Source organism: Natator depressus, chromosome 4 (assembly GCF_965152275.1).
Source record: "Natator depressus isolate rNatDep1 chromosome 4, rNatDep2.hap1, whole genome shotgun sequence".
NCBI lineage: Eukaryota > Metazoa > Chordata > Testudines > Cheloniidae > Natator > Natator depressus.
In genome coordinates, this window is record NC_134237.1 from 80,124,015 (window position 1) to 80,142,719 (window position 18,705).

General features: G+C 41.1%; 1 protein-coding gene across 3 annotated transcripts in view; it reads left to right on the top strand.

Moving 5' to 3' along the window:
* The window catches only part of SNX25 (sorting nexin 25), a 161,569-nt gene that overhangs the window by 93,772 nt on the left and 49,092 nt on the right, over nt 1-18,705 (top strand). For all 3 annotated transcript variants that reach the window (XM_074951250.1, XM_074951252.1, XM_074951251.1), the window contains 2 exons: nt 15,602-15,733; nt 17,465-17,740. In XM_074951250.1, coding sequence (XP_074807351.1) covers nt 15,602-15,733; nt 17,465-17,740 — 408 coding nt within the window. The remainder of the gene's footprint in view (nt 1-15,601; nt 15,734-17,464; nt 17,741-18,705) is intronic.

Genomic DNA, 18,705 nt, shown 5'->3' on the forward strand with positions numbered 1-18,705 from the left:
AGGAAGTGGTAGGCCAGTCTTGATCTATTTCAGAAGCAGAGAGATCCTGTTGTTAATGTAACCTGTTTTACAGGCCCACAAATCACTTCTACCTCTTCTAAGGGGGTGCCCTACCCACAGCTGGGTATTGTTAACTGTGGGTCAGCTCCTGCAAACAATGGTGAATGTGAGCATTCTCATTTTAAATTAATGACTCTACTCCCAGGAGTAAAGCCACTGTCAATCATAGGTATTTGCCATGTTGGTGGTGGCAGCAGCAGTACCAGAGCTGAACTAGAACTGCCCATCTCTAAGCCTTCGATATTCCGAAAGGACAAGACCCAACAATTCCCCCCTCCGCCCCCCGAAAGCTGGGCAGAAGAGAAGCACAGCATAGAATCCTTGGTTGTAGATCAGATGCCCACTGGTGGGGTTAGACTGCATAGCTCAGCTCTGGGAGGGAGCCCACTTTTATTGGCAGTGCTTCCCTGTGTGCTCTCTCCATCTTAGCAATAGCAGCAGTTCAAACTTTATTTACAAGTAGCCAGCACTGCCCCAGGTATTGGCCCAGCCCCTGCTGAGGACATAGGTAGAAATATCCAGCATGTGGCAGGGCTTCTCTTTATTTTGTTTTTGTTTAACAAAATGAATTAATATTGGCTTATTACTCCCTGTGACCCGCACCTTTCTTTTAAAAAAAAAAAAAAAGAGAGAGAGAGAGAGAGAGAGAGAGAGAGGCTGGTCATTCCAGTAGCCTTTTAAGGTACTACATTGTTTAAAGAATAGCCAATAAATGTATATGAAACACCACGTTTGCTTTTTTCCTATTACAGTATTTCAAGAACAGACATTTATTGCTGTATTTGGGGTAATATTGAAGTGTGTTGTAGATGCTTGAACTAGACTAATGGAGTTGAGGAGTATGTTGTACTATTTAAATGAAGAGTGAGTTGACTAATAGCTTAGAATTATACTTTTGTCACTGCCACACAACCTTCCTCTTTGGTGGGATAGAGGTGTCGTATTTCCAGTAAATGTCCTCATTTTAATAAATACTTCAGTTATAGAATTAGTTTGGAAGTGAAGTCAGGGTTCCTGTTCTCATATTATAGATTAAAGGCATGAAAAAGCTAAGAGAAAAAATTATGCTCAGTTCTTTCACAGCAAAAGCAATGTTGGTTATAAAACAGCTGCATTTTACTTGTAGGTCAATATACAAACATCTTACTGCATGGACCTGAATCTGATTGCTCTGGCTAGGCCCTGAATTTGAAAGTAAACGGGTGTGTTTTTAACTAGATGCTGGCTAAATCAGTCTTTTGTAGTTAGCTGGAATACTGACTGTGACGGGTTGGACCCCTTGGGAATCCACCTGATGTGCTGAGATACCACTGAGTCTACCTGTTCTGCCAGTATGGGCTCCCTTTTACCTGTCTTGCTGAGCCAGGCTATTAAAGCCTCCTCTAACACACACACAGGCAGGGCCACACACCGCTGCAGATCAGCTCTGGGAAGACTCAGCTTAAGGGACTTTCTCCAACACTCTGATGCTTGCTCCTTTTAAGGGGTACAAACCCAAAGGTTTTATTAAATTCACCCCCTCCCTCAATGTGGAGAGAGGTGTGCATGCTTCTTGTCGTCCCCCCCCCAGTTAGAAATTACAGAAACTGGGTTTATTAGTAAACCAAACAAATTTTATTAATTATAAAAGGCAGATTTTAAGTGGTAAAAGGGGTAACAAACAGAACAAAGCAGATTACTAAGCAAATAAAATCAAACGTGCACACAGCTAGTGTCACCAAAGAAATTGGTTACAAATAGTATTTCTCACCCTAGATATTGTTGCAGGCACTTTGCAATGTTTCTGTGGTTCAGAGTTCCAGTTATATTCCTTTTCAGACTAGACCCCTGTCTCAGTCTGGACTCCCCCTTGCCTTCTCTTCAGGTGGCTTTAGCAGTCTTTCTTCTTGGGCAGACAGCCATGGAGAGGAGGCTCGTTTGCCTTCCTCCCCACCCTTAAATAAGATTTACATAAGGCGGGAATCCTGTGTTTCCCAAACTTGACCCCCCTTCTCTTCAGTGGAAAGTTACAAGAAGTCCCAGGTGATGTTTAGTATCCGGTGACAAGACCACCTGACTCGGTAGTATCACAACGTCTAGGAGTCACTGGCAGTATGGAGCATCCGCAGGAAGGCCAAGCCTTTTCACAGTCCATTGTCCTCACTGATGGGCCATGAGCCCTGTCTGGCTTTTCCATTGTTGTACCTGAAGTGTTAGCAGTGGGCATCATCCAAAGTAGCATAGTTGAAATAGAGATATATATATATAGTCAATATTCCTAACTTCAGATACAGAAATGATACAGGCATACAAATTGAATAATCACACTCAGTAAATCATAACCTTTCCAATGATACCTTACAAGACCCATCTTGCATACAGTACATCTCAGTTATGTCATATTTATATCATAAGCATATTTTCATAAAGAATATGGAATGAAGCATCACACTGACCCTTCTGCTATATTGCTTATGATATTTGGTTCCAGAAAAGTATGACCTTTGAATTAAGGTAGAATATAATGTACCCTTTATAATCTATTTAAGATCTTTATCCTTTTTCTAAAAAAATCACACCTGCACAGCAATGCAGTAGCCTGATCAAGTTCCTGTTGTCTAGTATTCATTGAAGAAAGATTTACATTGAAGATTTACATCATCTGTAAGCTGCACTCTGCACAGTAGTTACATTGTCTTATCTAGAAGGAGTGTTGTACAGAATCTTTAGCTGATTGATTCCCAAACTGTGTTCTGTGAACCACCAGTGGTCCATGGAGCACTTGCAGTCTTGATTTCAATCAAACTACAAAATGGATGAAAAACTCCTTACAGCCAGAAACCATTTGAGTTTGCTCTCAGGCAAAGACAACCTGACTGCACAACTGTTCTGCTGATCATGGTTGAGTGGAAATTGTAGTGGAAGAGAAAAAATTAGCTTGCCTCCACCACAGACAAGGTATATACATTGATTCTTTGTTGTAAGTGACCACACTTTGATTGTGATTTCTGATACTCCAGCGTCTTTTCCTCATGCTATTTGTCACAAGTTATCTTTTATATCTGGATAACCTGTAAGGATAGTATAAAGGAAAAGGGCTTAAAACTCTTATCCCTTTTCCTTCCTCATTGCCTCTTGTATATGCTAAAGTAAAAAAGATCACGGCAGATAAGTAATGTGTTAGTCTGAAAGTATGTGTTTTGCTTGGATTTCTTCCCAGAGTAAATGGTAGGGAAAATAGCCAGAGCTCCTTAAATGGTAAATGCTCAGTAATCCTTGATTGCTAGTCAATATAGTGGGTCTATCTATTGCCACAAAGCCAAAGGTTTTTAAGGTATTGATGATTTGCTTTTTTAAACAATGCATTATTGTAATCGAGGTACAAACAATATCCTTTACGTGGGATCATGTCATGATTATTAACTTGCATCATGGGGGTATCTTTCCAGTATCATTCACTTTCTATTTTTCTGTTTCCCAAAAAAGGGAGGGTATCAAAACAGAAGACATCTTACCAGACTATAAATACCATCCTCCTGTCAGAAAACCCTCATAGCAACTAGATTTCTGTTCACTAAACTCTCCTCTGGTAGCACTCTTCTCTAAAGCACAAAGTCTGCTATCGCTCAGGAAACAGCTACTAGCTATACTTCATTGTTTCATGAATAGGTCAGTGTGTATGTGGGGAAACCATGGTCTATTGTGTAGTAGTACTTGTGTTGTAGATTAAAGGAATGAAAAAGACTAAGATCCGAAATTATGCTCACTTCTCTGACAGCAAAAGTAAGGCTGGTCATAAAACACATGCATTTTACTTGTAGGTCGATATACAAACTTCAGAGAATGTTAAAGGTTTCTAGTTTTTTTTGTTTTTTGTTTTTAAGTACTGTTGCATTTAATTTGTAGTACAGAGCCCTACAAATAGCACTGGGCAGGCCATGGGCACGTTGGATTAACAGTTCACAATAAAATAATGATTTCACATTTGTCTCACCTACTATATAATCACCAGGTCTTGGATTGTTCAGAATTGCGAGGGACAAAAAGTTCTGTGTACTTTGCTTTAACCATTGTCTTCAAGCAGAGATAAAGGTTGCTGCTTAGTTTTCTCCTCAACCTTGAAGCTGCTTCAGAGTTAAAAAGGCTTAAAGGGTCACCGTTGAGGCCGATAGTTCTAAGATTAGATCTACTCAACGTAAGTTGGTTTGAGGCTGTGCACGTGACCCAAACTTGTATGTGTGCCAGAGTAACTTCCGTCTATCCTCTAATCGGGGTTGATAGTGAGCAACAGTGATACTGAAACATACAGGAATCCCTCACGGAACATTTCAAAGCAGGGTTCAATATCCTGTCTCTTCAAAACGGAAGGATAGTGTAGTGCGAACATAGGGATTCTCAGCAGTATAGGTCTTGAATTGTATGTATGTTGTAGTCCAGTCCTGCAAAATAATCATGAACATTTAGCTCAGTCATAAAATCTACTTCCTTGTCATTTATTGTGAGGAATGATGATTAAAATATTGATATTTTTGTTCACCTTTGACTTTTTTAAAGAGCTCCTTTACTGATGCCTTATGAAAAAACTGAATATCATTCGTCAGTATTTCTTACCTTATTCTTTATTCACTTGTGTGTTTTCATGCAATCTGCTTCTTAAGATTTAAACTGTCAGTGGTTCTTTTTTTTGCTTGAAGTCCTAATTTTCTATGGCATCATGACTGACTTGCTGTAGAAATTATTGTACCATGAAGGAATTACAATTTAGGGAGGTAACATGGTCCAGTGGATAGATGGGCCTGAACTGGGAACCGAGCCCTTTGGGTTCTAGTTCCAACTGTGCCAGTGACTTACTCAGTGACCCTAAACAAGTGACTTCACCCTCTTTGCCTCCGCTTCCCCATCTGTAAAATGTAAATCTTTGTAATCTATAGATAGAAACACTACGCCACAGAAGAGCTAACTATTATCATTTAGTAAGGTAGAGACCAAGCACGTGTAGAAACTGGTGCACTCTTAAGGAACAAAGATTGTTCTTTCATTTGTATACCTTCTTTAATAAGGAATGAGAAAAGAGATGAAAAACACAATAGGCACGTTGAGTTGTTTTGAAGTAGACTATCTGAGATTTCATCAGATCTCTTAAACTTCGAGAATTTTCTCTAGTATTTTTGATAATTAAAAACAAATAATGATCTTACCTTTGTGATGGATGAAGTGACCATGCGTCTTAGCTAACAATATTTTGCTGTTATGGCACCTTACATCTACAAAGCAGTTTGCAACTAATCCACTGAACAATTGCTCTGAGGTTGGTTGGTAAGGATTATTCTCATTTTAAAAGTAGGTAAATAGAAGTAGCAAGATTAAGTGATTGTGACACAGAATGTCATTGATGGAGTGATTAAAACTGGGGAACTGATTCGCAGTCTAGTGCTCATTCCCCTAGACCATATTTCTGATCAGTGAAATGTTTGAAATCAAATCTAACAACGCACTGTAAATTTAAGACTGAACTGCTTTGGAGGATCATCATTTTTTGTGGTGTTAGGCTGCAGAATGGCAAATCATAATCTAATATGTAACATTTCTGACTAGTTTTCTTCTGACATTAAATTATGTCCTTGGCTTGGATTATGCCCCAGAAACTTAGAAGGATCTAATTAGTTGGGACAGTAACGGTTTACTGAATTATTTAAATAGCAGATAAAATGCACAGTATGTTGATTGCAGGATATTCCAGATGGTTAACAACAACAAAAAAGGAATTATTTGGAAAGGAACAATTATTTAAATATCTCATCTTGCCACAGAAATAAAACCTGATAACTGACTTTTTCTAAGTAAACACGGTTAGATTGTTTTAAACACACAGATGTCATTTTGCACTTTCAATTGCTAATTACAAAAGTGCAGTCTTCATAAATAACATTTAAGATGACAACAGCTATGGAGTCGTATGCAAACTAGTATCAAGCTGACATAACTGCCACTATGAAAGGGTATTTATTACAACAGCTTGTCCCACAGCAGAGCTATGAATTACTACTTTCAGGTTTTAATGTTTAATAATTGTCCCCATTGCTGGTAATTTTAGCTTGGATGAACATAAGAGACTGAATTACTCTTTCCCTCCAGAGGTGGTTCCACCATGTCCGGATCGATGCAGCATTCAGTCTAATTTGCTGCCTGTGCTGTACCAGCTTCTATAGATAACCCTGGAGAGAGAGTGACGTGCTCTGTGTTTTCAGCTGAGTAGCTTCACAATTACTGAATTCACACACAATAGAAATAAAAAAAAAAATGGAAGGAATGAGTGTCCGTTTTAGGGACTCTAATAGAAGAGAACTTTTTTTTTTTTTGGATGGCGTTTTCTCCCCATTCACTTCTGAATTCTTGTCTACGTTCTGTAGGATTGCTTGCTTTTTATACCGACGTTCCTTGCTCTCCCATTCCAGCCACTGCCCTTCTAGGTGAAAGAGATTGGAGGGGCATGCAATATGCCAATGCAGAGCACTACAGCTGAGCCCACGGACTGGTCTGAGAACTGTCATTTATGTCCTCCTCCTGGATACTCTGATCACCATTACTGTAATAATAAGCCCTTTTTTTTGACAGAAGCAAATGGATTGCTGTGGATTTACAGCGTGAGCTCAGAGACAGCAGCTCACTAAATACGCAAACAGCTTTTTTTAATGTAAGTAGAACTAGCCAATTCCAAAAGATTATGCTGTAAAAAATGTAGAGAAGACATGGCACAGTTAGAAAATTTTTGAAAATGAGACTAAAAATAAACACTGCAACTGAGGCAAACATGAAACACTTGCATGTTACCCAAAACAAGTGGCTTAGTCAGACAAAAGATTGGGCTGATACAGAGAGCTACATTGCCTAAAGGACCTTTTTTTTTTTTTTTTTTTTTAAGAGGAGAACTGTGTGATGCTGGAGGTGAGATGTGAAACAAAGATCCTGACTGCTTCTGATCATTAAAGAGCCCCATTACGCTTTTTGTATGGGGAGCGCTGATAACCCCAGCACCCTGGCAAAATTCCAACTCACTCTACTTACATTATTCTTCAGGTTTCAACTGGATTCAGTATTTTTAATGTCTTTAAGTTGTGTGTTGCTAAACACATGCTGCATTCACATCGGTGGGCTAACTTATTCCTATAGAAATACAATTTAAGTGCTTTGGGATCCTTTCAGAAGAAAAGGTGATAAGTAGCTTAGCAGTAGTTTGCATGGTACTCCTCCAGGGCCCCGCTTAGGATGATGGCATGTACATATGTAGAGGTGCTTGTTTTTTATCTCCTTTGTTGGTTTCCTTCCTCCCACTTCTCACCATACAGCAGAAACACTTTAAAGAAGTCTTTTAAATCTTCTGACCCACACTCAGCTACTTGCCTCACTGGTGCCTTGAGGCAGATAGGCTTCTTTTAGAGTTTAGATTTGACTCAAAAACCTACTTCAGGAGCAGTGTAAATGCTTCTTAAGTAAAGGGAAAATTTAAAAGAAGCTTGGTTGTCTGCATGTCACCAATGAGGTCAGTGAATGAACAAGAAAAGGAATGGTGCTTTTCCCTTTGAAGTGCATTGCTCAGCTCTATGCTTGTCAGGTGGCCATTCTTCAAGGAAGACTCCTGGGCTTCTTGCCCACTGTGGAGACAGCGCTCATGAATTCCCTGGGTGCAGATGGACTTGTTCTGAATCTCTCTGCAAAGCACCATGCACTGTGCAGGGTGGAAGGAGGAACACTATGGTCTTCTTGGAAACAGGCAGCCAAATTTCAAAGGGAAAAAGCATCCTTCTTCTGACTCAGGGAGCTCATACCATTGGGGATCTCAGAGACAGCTGGGCCATTCTTTCATTTTACTTAAAAAGCTGAACTGGGGTGATTAAGTAGCTCCCAATTTTCCCAATCAGTAAAGCAACTTAGTTGGCTAGCATAGCACACTAACTGTGTAGTGACCGGGGTAGACAGAGTGGGCAACTCAGTGATGAGTACCTTTATAAGATCAGGTTTCAGAGTAGCAGCCATGTTAGTCTGTATCTGCAAAAAGAAAAGGAGGACTTGTGGCACCTTAGAGACTAACAAATGTATTTCAGCATAAGCTTTCATGAGCTACAGCTCACTTTATCAGATGCATGCAGTGGAAAATACAGAAGGGGGATTTTATATACACAGAGAACATGAAACAATGGGGGTGTTACCATGCACACTGTAATGAGAATGATCAGATAAGGTGAGCTATTACCAGCAGGAGAGAAAAAAAACCTTTTGTAGTGATAATCAAGATGGGCCATTTCCAGCAGTTGACAAGAACGTGTAAGGAACAGTAGGGGGGAAAAATAAACATGGAGAAATAGTTTTACTTTGTGTAATGACACATCCACTCCCAGTCTTTAGTCAAGCCTAATTTAATGGTGTCCAGTTTGCAAATTAATTCCAATTCAGCAGTCTCTCGTTGGAGTCTGTTTTTGAAGTTTTTTTGTTGAAGAATTGCCACTTTTAGGTCTGTAATCGAATGACCAGAGAGATTGAAGTGTTCTCCAACTGATTTTTTAATGTTATAATTCTTGACGTCTGATTTGTGTCCATTTATTCTTTTACGTAGGGACTGTCCGGTTTGGCCAATGTACATGGCAGAGGGGCATTGCTGGCACGTGATGGCATATATCACATTGGTAGATGTGCAGGTGAACGAGCCCCTGATGGTGTGGCTGATGTGATTAGGCCCTATGATGGTGTCCCCTGAATAGATATGTGGACACAATTGGCAACGGGCTTTGTTGCAAGGATAGGTTCCTGGGTTAGTGGTTCTGTTGTGTGGTGTGTGTGGTTGCTGGTGAGTATTTGCTTCAGGTTGGGGGACTGTCTGTAAGCAAGGATTGGCCTGTCTCCCAAGATTTGTGAGAGTGATAGGTCATCCTTCAGGATAGGTTGTAGATCCTTGATGATGCGCTGGAGAAGTTTTAGTTGGGGGCTGAAGGTGATGACTAGTGGCGTTCTGTTATTTTCTTTGTTAGGCCTGTCCTGTAGTAGGTGACTTCTGGGTACTCCTCTGGCTCTGTCAAGCTGTTTCTTCACTTCAGCAGGTGGGTATTGTAGTTGTAAGAACGCTTGATAGCGATCTTGTAGGTGTTTGTCTCTGTCTGAGGGGTTGGAGCAAATGCGGTTGTACCGTAGAGCTTGGCTGTAGACAATGGATCATGTGGTGTGGTCTGGATGAAAGCTGGAGGCATGTAGGTAAGTATAGCGGTCAGTAGGTTTCCGGTATAGGGTGGTGTTTATGTGACCATTGCTTATTAGCACTGTAGTGTCCAGGAAGTGAGGCCTTAGTGTCTGGTTCTAGAAAGGGTTCCATCCATTGGTTCCAAGTGGTCAGAAAGATCTGCCTTATGAATCTGTTAGCAGGATTAAGCCTTAAGACTTCCCAGAATGGTGTGTGACCCCTCCAAGGCTGTTCCATGCAAAACACTTCAGTTGATTTCAATAAATAATCTAGATGCAGAACACGTGACTTAATTGTTACCCTGTCATTGATGCCTTGGCCCTTTATGCAATATTTTTAAACCCCAAAGCTATGAGCTCAGTGTGGGCTACTGTAATAAAATAATAAATAATCATTACAAATCTCAATTTCATTCTTAGATATTTAAAATAAGTAAGTATACTTGAATCTACATTCTCATTAAAAATAAATTAGTACTGTACAGAGCCAGTGTAGCTCATAGTCAATGGATTAAAAATTGGCTAACTGAGTGATCTTAAAAAGTAATTGTAAATGGAGGAAAAAGCCATCCACAGGGGGCATTTCTAGTGGGGTCCCAGAGCTATTGGTCCAGTGGTATTCATAGATTCTAAGCCCAGAAGGGACCACTGTGATCATCCAGTCTGACTTCTTCCTGCACAGCACTGGATGAAGAACTTCCCCAAAATAATTCAGGGCATATATTTTTAGAAAAACATCCAATCTTGATTTAAAAATTGTCAGTGATAGAGAATCTACCATGACCCCTGGTAAATTGTTCCAGTGATTAATTCAATATCTTTGTCAATTATTTGTAAGAAAATATGAAATCATTGGTAAAATGTGCAGGTGACACACAAATTGGAGGAATAGTAAATAATAAGGACAGATCAGCTTTGCAGATGGAAATGTATTGCTTGGTAAGGTGGGGTCATATGAACAACATGCATTTTAATACAGCCGAAGGCAAGGTCGCAAGTAGGAACAAAGAATGTAGTCACACTTACCAAATGGGGGACTCTATCCTGGAATGCAGAGCCACTGAAAGGGATTCAGGGGTCATGGTAGATAACCAACTGAGCATGAGCATCTAGCGCAGGGGTGGACAAACTACGGCCTGCGGGCTGGATTCGGCCCATCAGGGCTTTGGATCTGGCCTGTTGGATTGCCACCTCTGTGGTGCCACGGGCCACGCGCCGCTGCTGGAAGAAGCCAGCATCACGTCCCTGCTCAAAGCAGGACCAATCCCCAGCTAAATCATCCCAGCCAGGGCTTTGTCAAACCTGACCTTAAAAACCTCAAAGGAAGGAGATTCCACCACCTCCCTAGGTAATGCATTCCAGTACTTCACCACCCTCCTAGTGAAAAGTTTTTCCTATTATCCAACCTAAACCTCCCCCACTGCAACTTGAGACCATTACTCCTCATTCTGTCATCTGCTACCACTGAGAACAGTCTAGATCCATCCTCTTTTTGGAACCCCATTTCAGGTAGTTGAAAGCAGCTATCAAAACCCCCCTCATTCTTCTCTTCCGCAGACTAAACAATCCCAGTTCCCTCAGCCTCTCCTCATAAGTCAGGTGTTCCAGTCCCCTAATCATTTTTGTTGCCCTCCGCTGGACATTTTCCAATTTTTCCACGTCCTTCTTGTAGCGTGGGGCTCAAAACTGGACACAGATGAGGCTTCACCAATGTCGAATAGAGGGGAACGATCACGTCCCTCGATCTGCTGGTAGTGCCCCTACTTATACATCCCAAAATGCCATTGGCCTTCTTGGCAACAAGGCTACACGACTCATATCCAGCTTCTCGTCCACTGTAACCCCTAGGTCCTTTTTGCAGAACTGCTGCCTAGTCATTCGGTCCCTAGTCTGTAGCGGTGCATGGGACTCTACACTTTGTCCTTGTTGAACCTCATCAGATTTCTTTTGGCCCAATCCTCTAATTTGTCTAGGTCCCTCTGTTTCCTATCCCTACCCTCCAGCATATCTACCACTCCTCCCAGTTTAGTGTCATCTGGAAACTTGCTGAGGGTGCAATCCACGCAATCCTCCGGATCATTATTGAAGATATTGAACAAAACCAGCCCCAAGACCGACCCTTAGGGCACTCCGCTTGATACCGGCTGCCAACTAGACATGGAGCCATTGATTACTACCTGTCGAGCCTGATGATCTAGCCAGCTTTCTATCCACCTTATAGTCCATTCATCCAGCCCATACTTCTTTAACTTGCTGGCAAGAATACTGTGGGAGACTGTGTCAAAAGCTTTGCTAAAGTCAAGGAATAACATGTCCACTGCTTTCCCCTCATCCACAGAGCCAGTTATCTCAACATAGAAGCCAATTAGATTAGTCAGGCATGACTTGCCCTTGGTGAATCCATGCTGACTGTTCCTGATCACTTTCCTCTCCTCTAAGTGCTTCAGAATTGATTCCTTGAGGACCTGCTCCATGATTTTTCCAGGGACTGAGGTGAAGCTGACTGGCCTGTAGTTCCCCGGATGCTCTTCCTTCCCTTTTTTAAAGATGGGCACTATATTAGCCTTTTTCCAATAATCCGGGACCTCCCCGGATCGCCATGAGTTTTCAAAGATAATGGCCAATGGCTCTGCAATCACATCCGCCAACTCCTTTAGCACTCTTGGATGCAGCGCATCCGGCCCCATGGATTTGTGCTCGTCCAGCTTTTCTAAATAGTCCCAAACCACTTCTTTCTCCACAGAGGGCTGGTCACCTCCTCCCCATACTGTGCTGCCCAGTGCAGTAGTCTGGGAGCTGACCTTGTTCATGAGGATAGAGGCAAAAAAAGCACTGAGTACATTAGCTTTTTCCGCATCCTCTGTCACTAGGATGCCTCCCTCGTTCAGTAAGGGGCCCACACTTTGCTGACTGACTTCTTGTTGCTAACATACCTGAAGAAACCCTTCTTGTTACTCTTAACATCTCTTGCTAGCTGCAACTCCAGGTATGATCTGGCCTTCCTGATTTCACTCCTGCATGCCCGAGCAATATTTTTATACTCCTCCCTGGTCATTTATCCAGTCTTCCACTTCTTGTAAGCTTCTTTTTTGTGTTTAAGATCAGCAAGGATTCACTGTTAAGCCAAGCTCATTGCCTGTCATATTTACTATTCTTTCTACACATCGGGATGGTTTGTCCCTGTAACCTCAATAAGGATTCTTTAAAATACATGCATCAGATGAAGTGGGTATTCACCCACGAAAGCTTATGCTCCAGTACGTCTGTTAGTCTATACGGTGCCACAGGACTCTTTGCCGCTTTTACAGATCCAGACTAACACGGCCACCTCTCTGATATTTAAAATACAGCCAGCTCTCCTGGACTCCTTTCCCCCTCATGTTATTCTCCCAGAGGATCCTGCCCATTAGTTCCCTGAGGGAGTCAAAGTCTGCTTTTCTGAAGTCCAGGGTCCGTGTTCTGCTGCTCTCCTTTCTTCCTTGTGTCAAGATCCTGTACTCGACCATCTCATGGTCAATGCCTCCCAGGTTCCCATCCACTTTTGCTTCCCCTACTAATTCTTCCCTATTTGTGAGCAGCAGGTCAAGAAGAGCTCTGCCCCTAGTTGGTTCCTCCAGCACTTGCACCAGGAAATTGTCCCCTACACTTTCCAAAAATTTCCTGGATTGTCTGTGCACCGCTCTATTGGGCTCCCAGCAGATGTCAGAGTGATTGAAGTCTCCCATAAGAAGCAGGACCTGCGATCTAGTAACTTCCATGAGTTACCGGAAGAAAGCCTCGTCTACCTCATCCCCCTGATCTGGTGGTCTATAGCAGACTCCCACCACGACATCACCCTTGTTGCTCACACTTCTCAACTTAATCCAGAGACTCTCAGGTTTTTCTGCAGTTTCATACTTGAGCTCTAAGCGGTCATACTGCTCTCTTACATACAATGCAATTCCCCCACCTTTTCTTCCCTGCCTGTCCCTCCTGAACAGTTTACATCCATCCATGATAGTACTCCAGTCGTGTGAGTTATGCCACCAAGTCTCTGTTATTCCAATCACATCATAATTCCTTGACTGTGCCAGAACTTCCAGGTCTCCCTGCTTGTTTCCCAGGCTTCTTGCATTTGTGTATAGGCATTTAAGATAACTCGCTGATCGTCCCTCTTTCTCAGTATGAGGCAGGAGCCCTCCCCTCTTGCTCTCTCCTGCTCGTGCTTCCTCCCGGTATCCCACTTCCCCACTTACCTCAGGGCTTTGGTCTCCTTCCCTCGGTGTACCTAGTTTAAAGCCTTCCTCACTAGGTTAGCCAGCGTGCTTGTGAAGATGCTCTTCCCTCTCTTCATTAGGTGGAGCCCGTTTCTGCCTAGCACTCCTCCTTCTTGGAACACCATCCCATGGTCAAAGAATCCAAAGCCTTCTCTCCAACACCACTTGTGTAGCCATTCAATAGGTAGATACGCTGGAGGGTAGGGATAGGGTTCAGAGTGACCTAGAAAAATTGGAGGATTGGGCCAAAAGAAATCTGATGAGGTTCAACAAGGACAAGTGTAGAGTCCTGCATTTAGGATGGAATAATCCCATGCACTGCAACAGGCTGGAGACCGACTGGCTAAGCAGCAGTTCTGCAGAAAAAGACCTGGGGATTACAGTGGACGAGAAGCTGGATATGAGTCAACTGTGTTTCCTTGTTGCCAGAAAAGCTAATGGCATATTGGGCTGAACTAGTAGGAGCATTGCCAGCAGATCGAGGGAAGTTATTATTCCCCTCTATTCGACAATGGTGAGGCCACATCTGGAATATTGCATCCAGTTTTGGGCCCCCCACTACAGAAAGGATGTGGACAAATTGGAGAGAGTCCAGCAGAGGGCAATGAAAATGATTAGGGGGCTGGGGCACATAACTTATGAGGAGAGGCTGAGGGAACTGGGCTTATTTAGGCTGCAGAAGAGAAGAGTGGTGGTGCTGGTGGGGATTTGATAGCAGCCTTCAAGTACCTGAAGGGGGATTCCAAAGATGATGTATCTAAGCTGTTCTCAGTGGTGGCAGATGACAGAACAAGGAGCAATGGTCTCAAGTTGCAGTGGGGGAGGTCTAGGTTGGATATTAGGAAAAACTATTTCACTTGGGGGGTGGTGAAGCAAGGGAATGGGTTCCCTAGGGAGGTGTTGGAATCTCCATCCTTAGAGGTTTTTAAGGCCTGGCTTGACAAAGTCCTGGCTGGGATGATTTATTTGGGGTTGGTTCGGCTTTGAGCAGGGCCTTGGACTAGATGACCTTCTGAGGTCTCTTCCATCCTTAATCTGCTATGATCCAATGATTAGTTGCATAGCATAGTTAATGAAACAGGCTGTCTGAAATTACTCTGGGTATATTGAAAAAGAGAATAATATGAAAAAAATCATTTTGAAGTTGCTGCTACAGTTAGAACCAATCTATGATTTCTTATGTACCCCAAACTCTCATTGACTTCAAATATAATTTGAATTTTGAGTGTGAAAGCTGCATAGGGTGGCATGGCCCTTGGATGCTCACCTTTAGGGGGGAAAAATCCTTAAAACCTTTTATCCAGAGGTACTGTGCATTTGCTTTTCTTCAAATAGACAGACATAAAATCTGTTATGCGTCCTAATTGTGGAGGTGGAATTTAAATCTTTGACAATGGGTTGATTCTTCCCTGGGAGAGAAATGAATGGTGCACATACCCAGCATATTCTTCTTTTCCTGGTTTGTTCACCATATGGATACCAGTGCCTGTTCATCTCTTACAAAGGTGGCAAAAGTTATAGCAAATCTTTATTCAGGAAAATCCTCATTTACTAACCCAACTAAAACATGCCTGAGTCCCAACCCTTTATGTAAAAAGAAAAGGAGTACTGAAGAGGGCTGTAGCTCACGAAAGCTTATGCTCAGATAAATTGGTTAGTCTGTAAGGTGCCACTAGTACTCCTTTTCTTTTTGCGAATACAGACTAACACGGCTGCTACTCTGAAACCAACCCTTTAGGTAGGCTCTGCTGCTTTTCTGTATCTCTAGTACAAGTGTAGTCAAGGACAAAATGTTTCACTTGCTGTTAAACTATGTTCAGCTCCAGTTTAACTGCACTGGTTAGATGCCTGTTGTCAGCAAGGGAGAATTTTGCTTATGTAGATGAGATTTGTGTGTGGCAGGCACACTAAAAAGTTCGGCAGTACTGTAACTAATTCAGCATGACCATTTCAGCACGGGGATACATTAACGTGTTTGAACTTTAACTGTTTACGTCAAGTGGTTTGATTATGAATAGTTGTTGATAAATCTCATTTAGTTACTTTTCTGGGTTTTATACTTGATTTCTCCTGTACAGATTCTTCAGTTTGAGGATATTTTGGCCAACCCATCCTACCGAGAGCACTTTCGACTGTACATGGAAAGGATGGACAAGAGGGCTTTGATTAGCCTTTGGGAGTCTGTGGAATATCTGAAGAATGCTAACAAGGTAGAAGTAGTGTGAAGTATATGGGGGCTTGCAAATAAAACGGAATATTTATATGGTGAATTTTGCTGCAAAATCAATATATGAAAAAATTCTGTATTAACATTTTCTTTTTTTAGTCTAAAAAATGGAGCACAGAATGGTGCTAGAAATTTCATTATTTCAACTATTTATGTTGCCTTGGTCTTCTGATAACAGGGCATAATTTAAAAATCCTTAACTTTTTGAACAGAGAGGAGGAAAGAGAAGGAGTTATAAACACAAATGATGATAAAAAGGTCACATACAACAGCCCATTTAAAAGAGACAAAACCAGTATAGCGTTTTTTCTTAACCCACTGAGAAATAATTTTCAGTAGTTTATTGACTGTTTTATAGCTGCCCTTATCTTATTACCAAGTAAATTACCATGCAATACCTTGACTCGCTGCTTGAAACTTTTCAACTGGATAGCTACTACACCTGAACTGTTCCTTTTATGCTACTCCTGCCATTGGGAGTGATGCAAAGCCCATTGAAGAGCATAGGCGTCTTTCCACTGATTTCAGTGAGCTTAAGATCACAAGTTAAAGATATTTACTTTTTCTGTGTGTACTTAAAGAGATTTTTCTTTAAGACTCCTCTTCTGCTAGTTCAGAACACCTTTTGGCTCCAGAGTGATACGAGTAAAGTCATTGAAGTGGCTCATTGTAGAACACTGTACTATATCTAGTGTGAGAAAACACTGCATGATAGGATCTGCCAACACCAGATGGGTAAATGGGTTCAGAAATAGGGGTAGAAAAGTATAATTTAAAACTGCAAGAAGCAGCTCTGAACACTGGACGGGGTAAGTATGCTGTGGACACAGGGAGGAAATATTTTTTGTTTGTGAATATTGGAGTAGCCAGAGGTTTATTTGTGAGTATATTTGGTGAAACTTTCTGGATTTCCCTTAGCATGAAATCCAAATTTTCATATTGAACATCAGTTATTATTCATTGATTTGCATTTTCAAGAGTGTTGAGTGTCCTGAGTCATGTTTGTCATTGTTTTTGCCAGATGTTCTGTCATCTCATGCTTATACTGCTCCATGGAATTCTGCCCCTATCTGATAGACATGGGTCACTTGATATACTTTTCAGGGAGATTGTCACATACATTGAGCATTTTCCTTTTTTTTATTTAACCTCTTCCCTCATATTTTGGTGCAAATTTCATCCCTGTGCCCTTTTTGTATACATGGTGAATATGTTTGCATATTTGTTTTGGTGTTGTCGCTTACTAAATAATTATTAGAGTGGTTACAGTCCCATTTTATAAAACAAAAAATGTTCTGCAAAGAGAATTTGTACATCCGGTTAAAGCTAAAAGCTAAGAAACCTGACACAACTAATTCGCTTCTGAAATTTCAGTTTAGAATGGGGAGCAGAAAGCTGCTATAATATTCTCTTTCCGTCTCAATACAATACAAAAGCTGGTAAAGAGAGGTCAAATTTTAGGGCTTAGTCATTTCCTTGGGTATGCAGACATCCATCATTTTATATCTTGTAAAACTGACTATTCTGCATGGCTGCCCAAGCATGGTAGCTGATATTAACATGAGATGTAGAGATGTGCACTCGCATATTCAGGCACAAGAGACAGCCAGTTCAACCTTCTTTAAATAAAATCCATGAGGATTCTGAGACATGGTCCTCTTTTTACATTTATTTTTCTCTTCTTTCCCCCATCCCTACCCCTTTTATTTTCCAGGCTGAAATACCTCAACTAGTGAGTGAAATTTATCAGAATTTCTTTGTGGAAAGCAGAGAAATCCCTGTGGAAAAGTCACTTTACAAAGAAATACAGCAAAGTCTTGTGGGCAATAAAGGCATTGAAGTTTTCTACAAAATTCAGACTGATGTTTATGAAACACTGAAGGACAGGTACTACCCCTCCTTCATTGTCAGTGATTTATATGAGAGGCTGATCAAGAAAGAAGAAGAGAGAATTGCAGTTCAGTTGACTTCTGAGGACAAGGATGAAGTGGTGAGTCAAATCTATAATTCTTGCTGCTTTTATTACCGGAGGATGATCTGAGTGAAAAGCTAATGAGTACTTCCTATTCTCAAGCTTTGTGCTTATTTTACTACTTTCTCAGTCTTTGTTATTTATATCTCTAAGCTATTCCACCAAACATCACAAAGTTGATCATATTCCATTTTTTTCAGTTTTTACACAGGTCTCTAATAGTATGCATATAGATAGCAAAGAGGCACTTTGTCTTGTCTTCGGGTCCAGGGATGCAAAGTGTTTGTACTTGATGAAGGAAGGATTTTCCTCAGCTCTGCTAAACTACTGAGAAGCTGTTTAGTCTCTTCTGAGAAGATTTGAAATTTCAGTGTTACCTTTGTACTTCATCAGTACAAAGAACAATTTGCATTCTTTTATCCAAGAAGAGTAGCTGCAAGCATGTCTATGCTTGGATCATCACTAGGGTGCATGGCATTTTTAAACCAATATACAAATGCAATACGATTATGATAATGGTAAACCTTGCCATTTAATTTTTAGCTTTCATTTTGACATATCTCCAGTTGCTTACATGCTGGGTGTTCCATATTATGATCACATAATAAAGCGTGTTGAACGTATGACAGGGGGTTTAAAAAGATACTACCCTTAACAATTAACTGATGATTTCTTTAACATCAAATAGAGCAAAATGACTGACTGGTTGAACTTTGTTAAAGTAATTAAGAGCTTTTGAGGTTTCTAAATGCTTTCAAATACCAACCTTTTCATACTCCATAGTGAGCATGTCTATCCTTCTACTCTTTAGATCCTGAGCATTTTGTTCTAGATATCAACTCGCAAGCTTTGCCTTTTGGTAAAGGAAGGCATCTTCCACTTTAGATGAGTTTTCAATTATTTATTTTGTTTTGTTTTCAGCTGTTTACTGTTTAAGTTGGCTTAAACAATTATTATTTCAATCTGGAGTTTGTACTAATCAC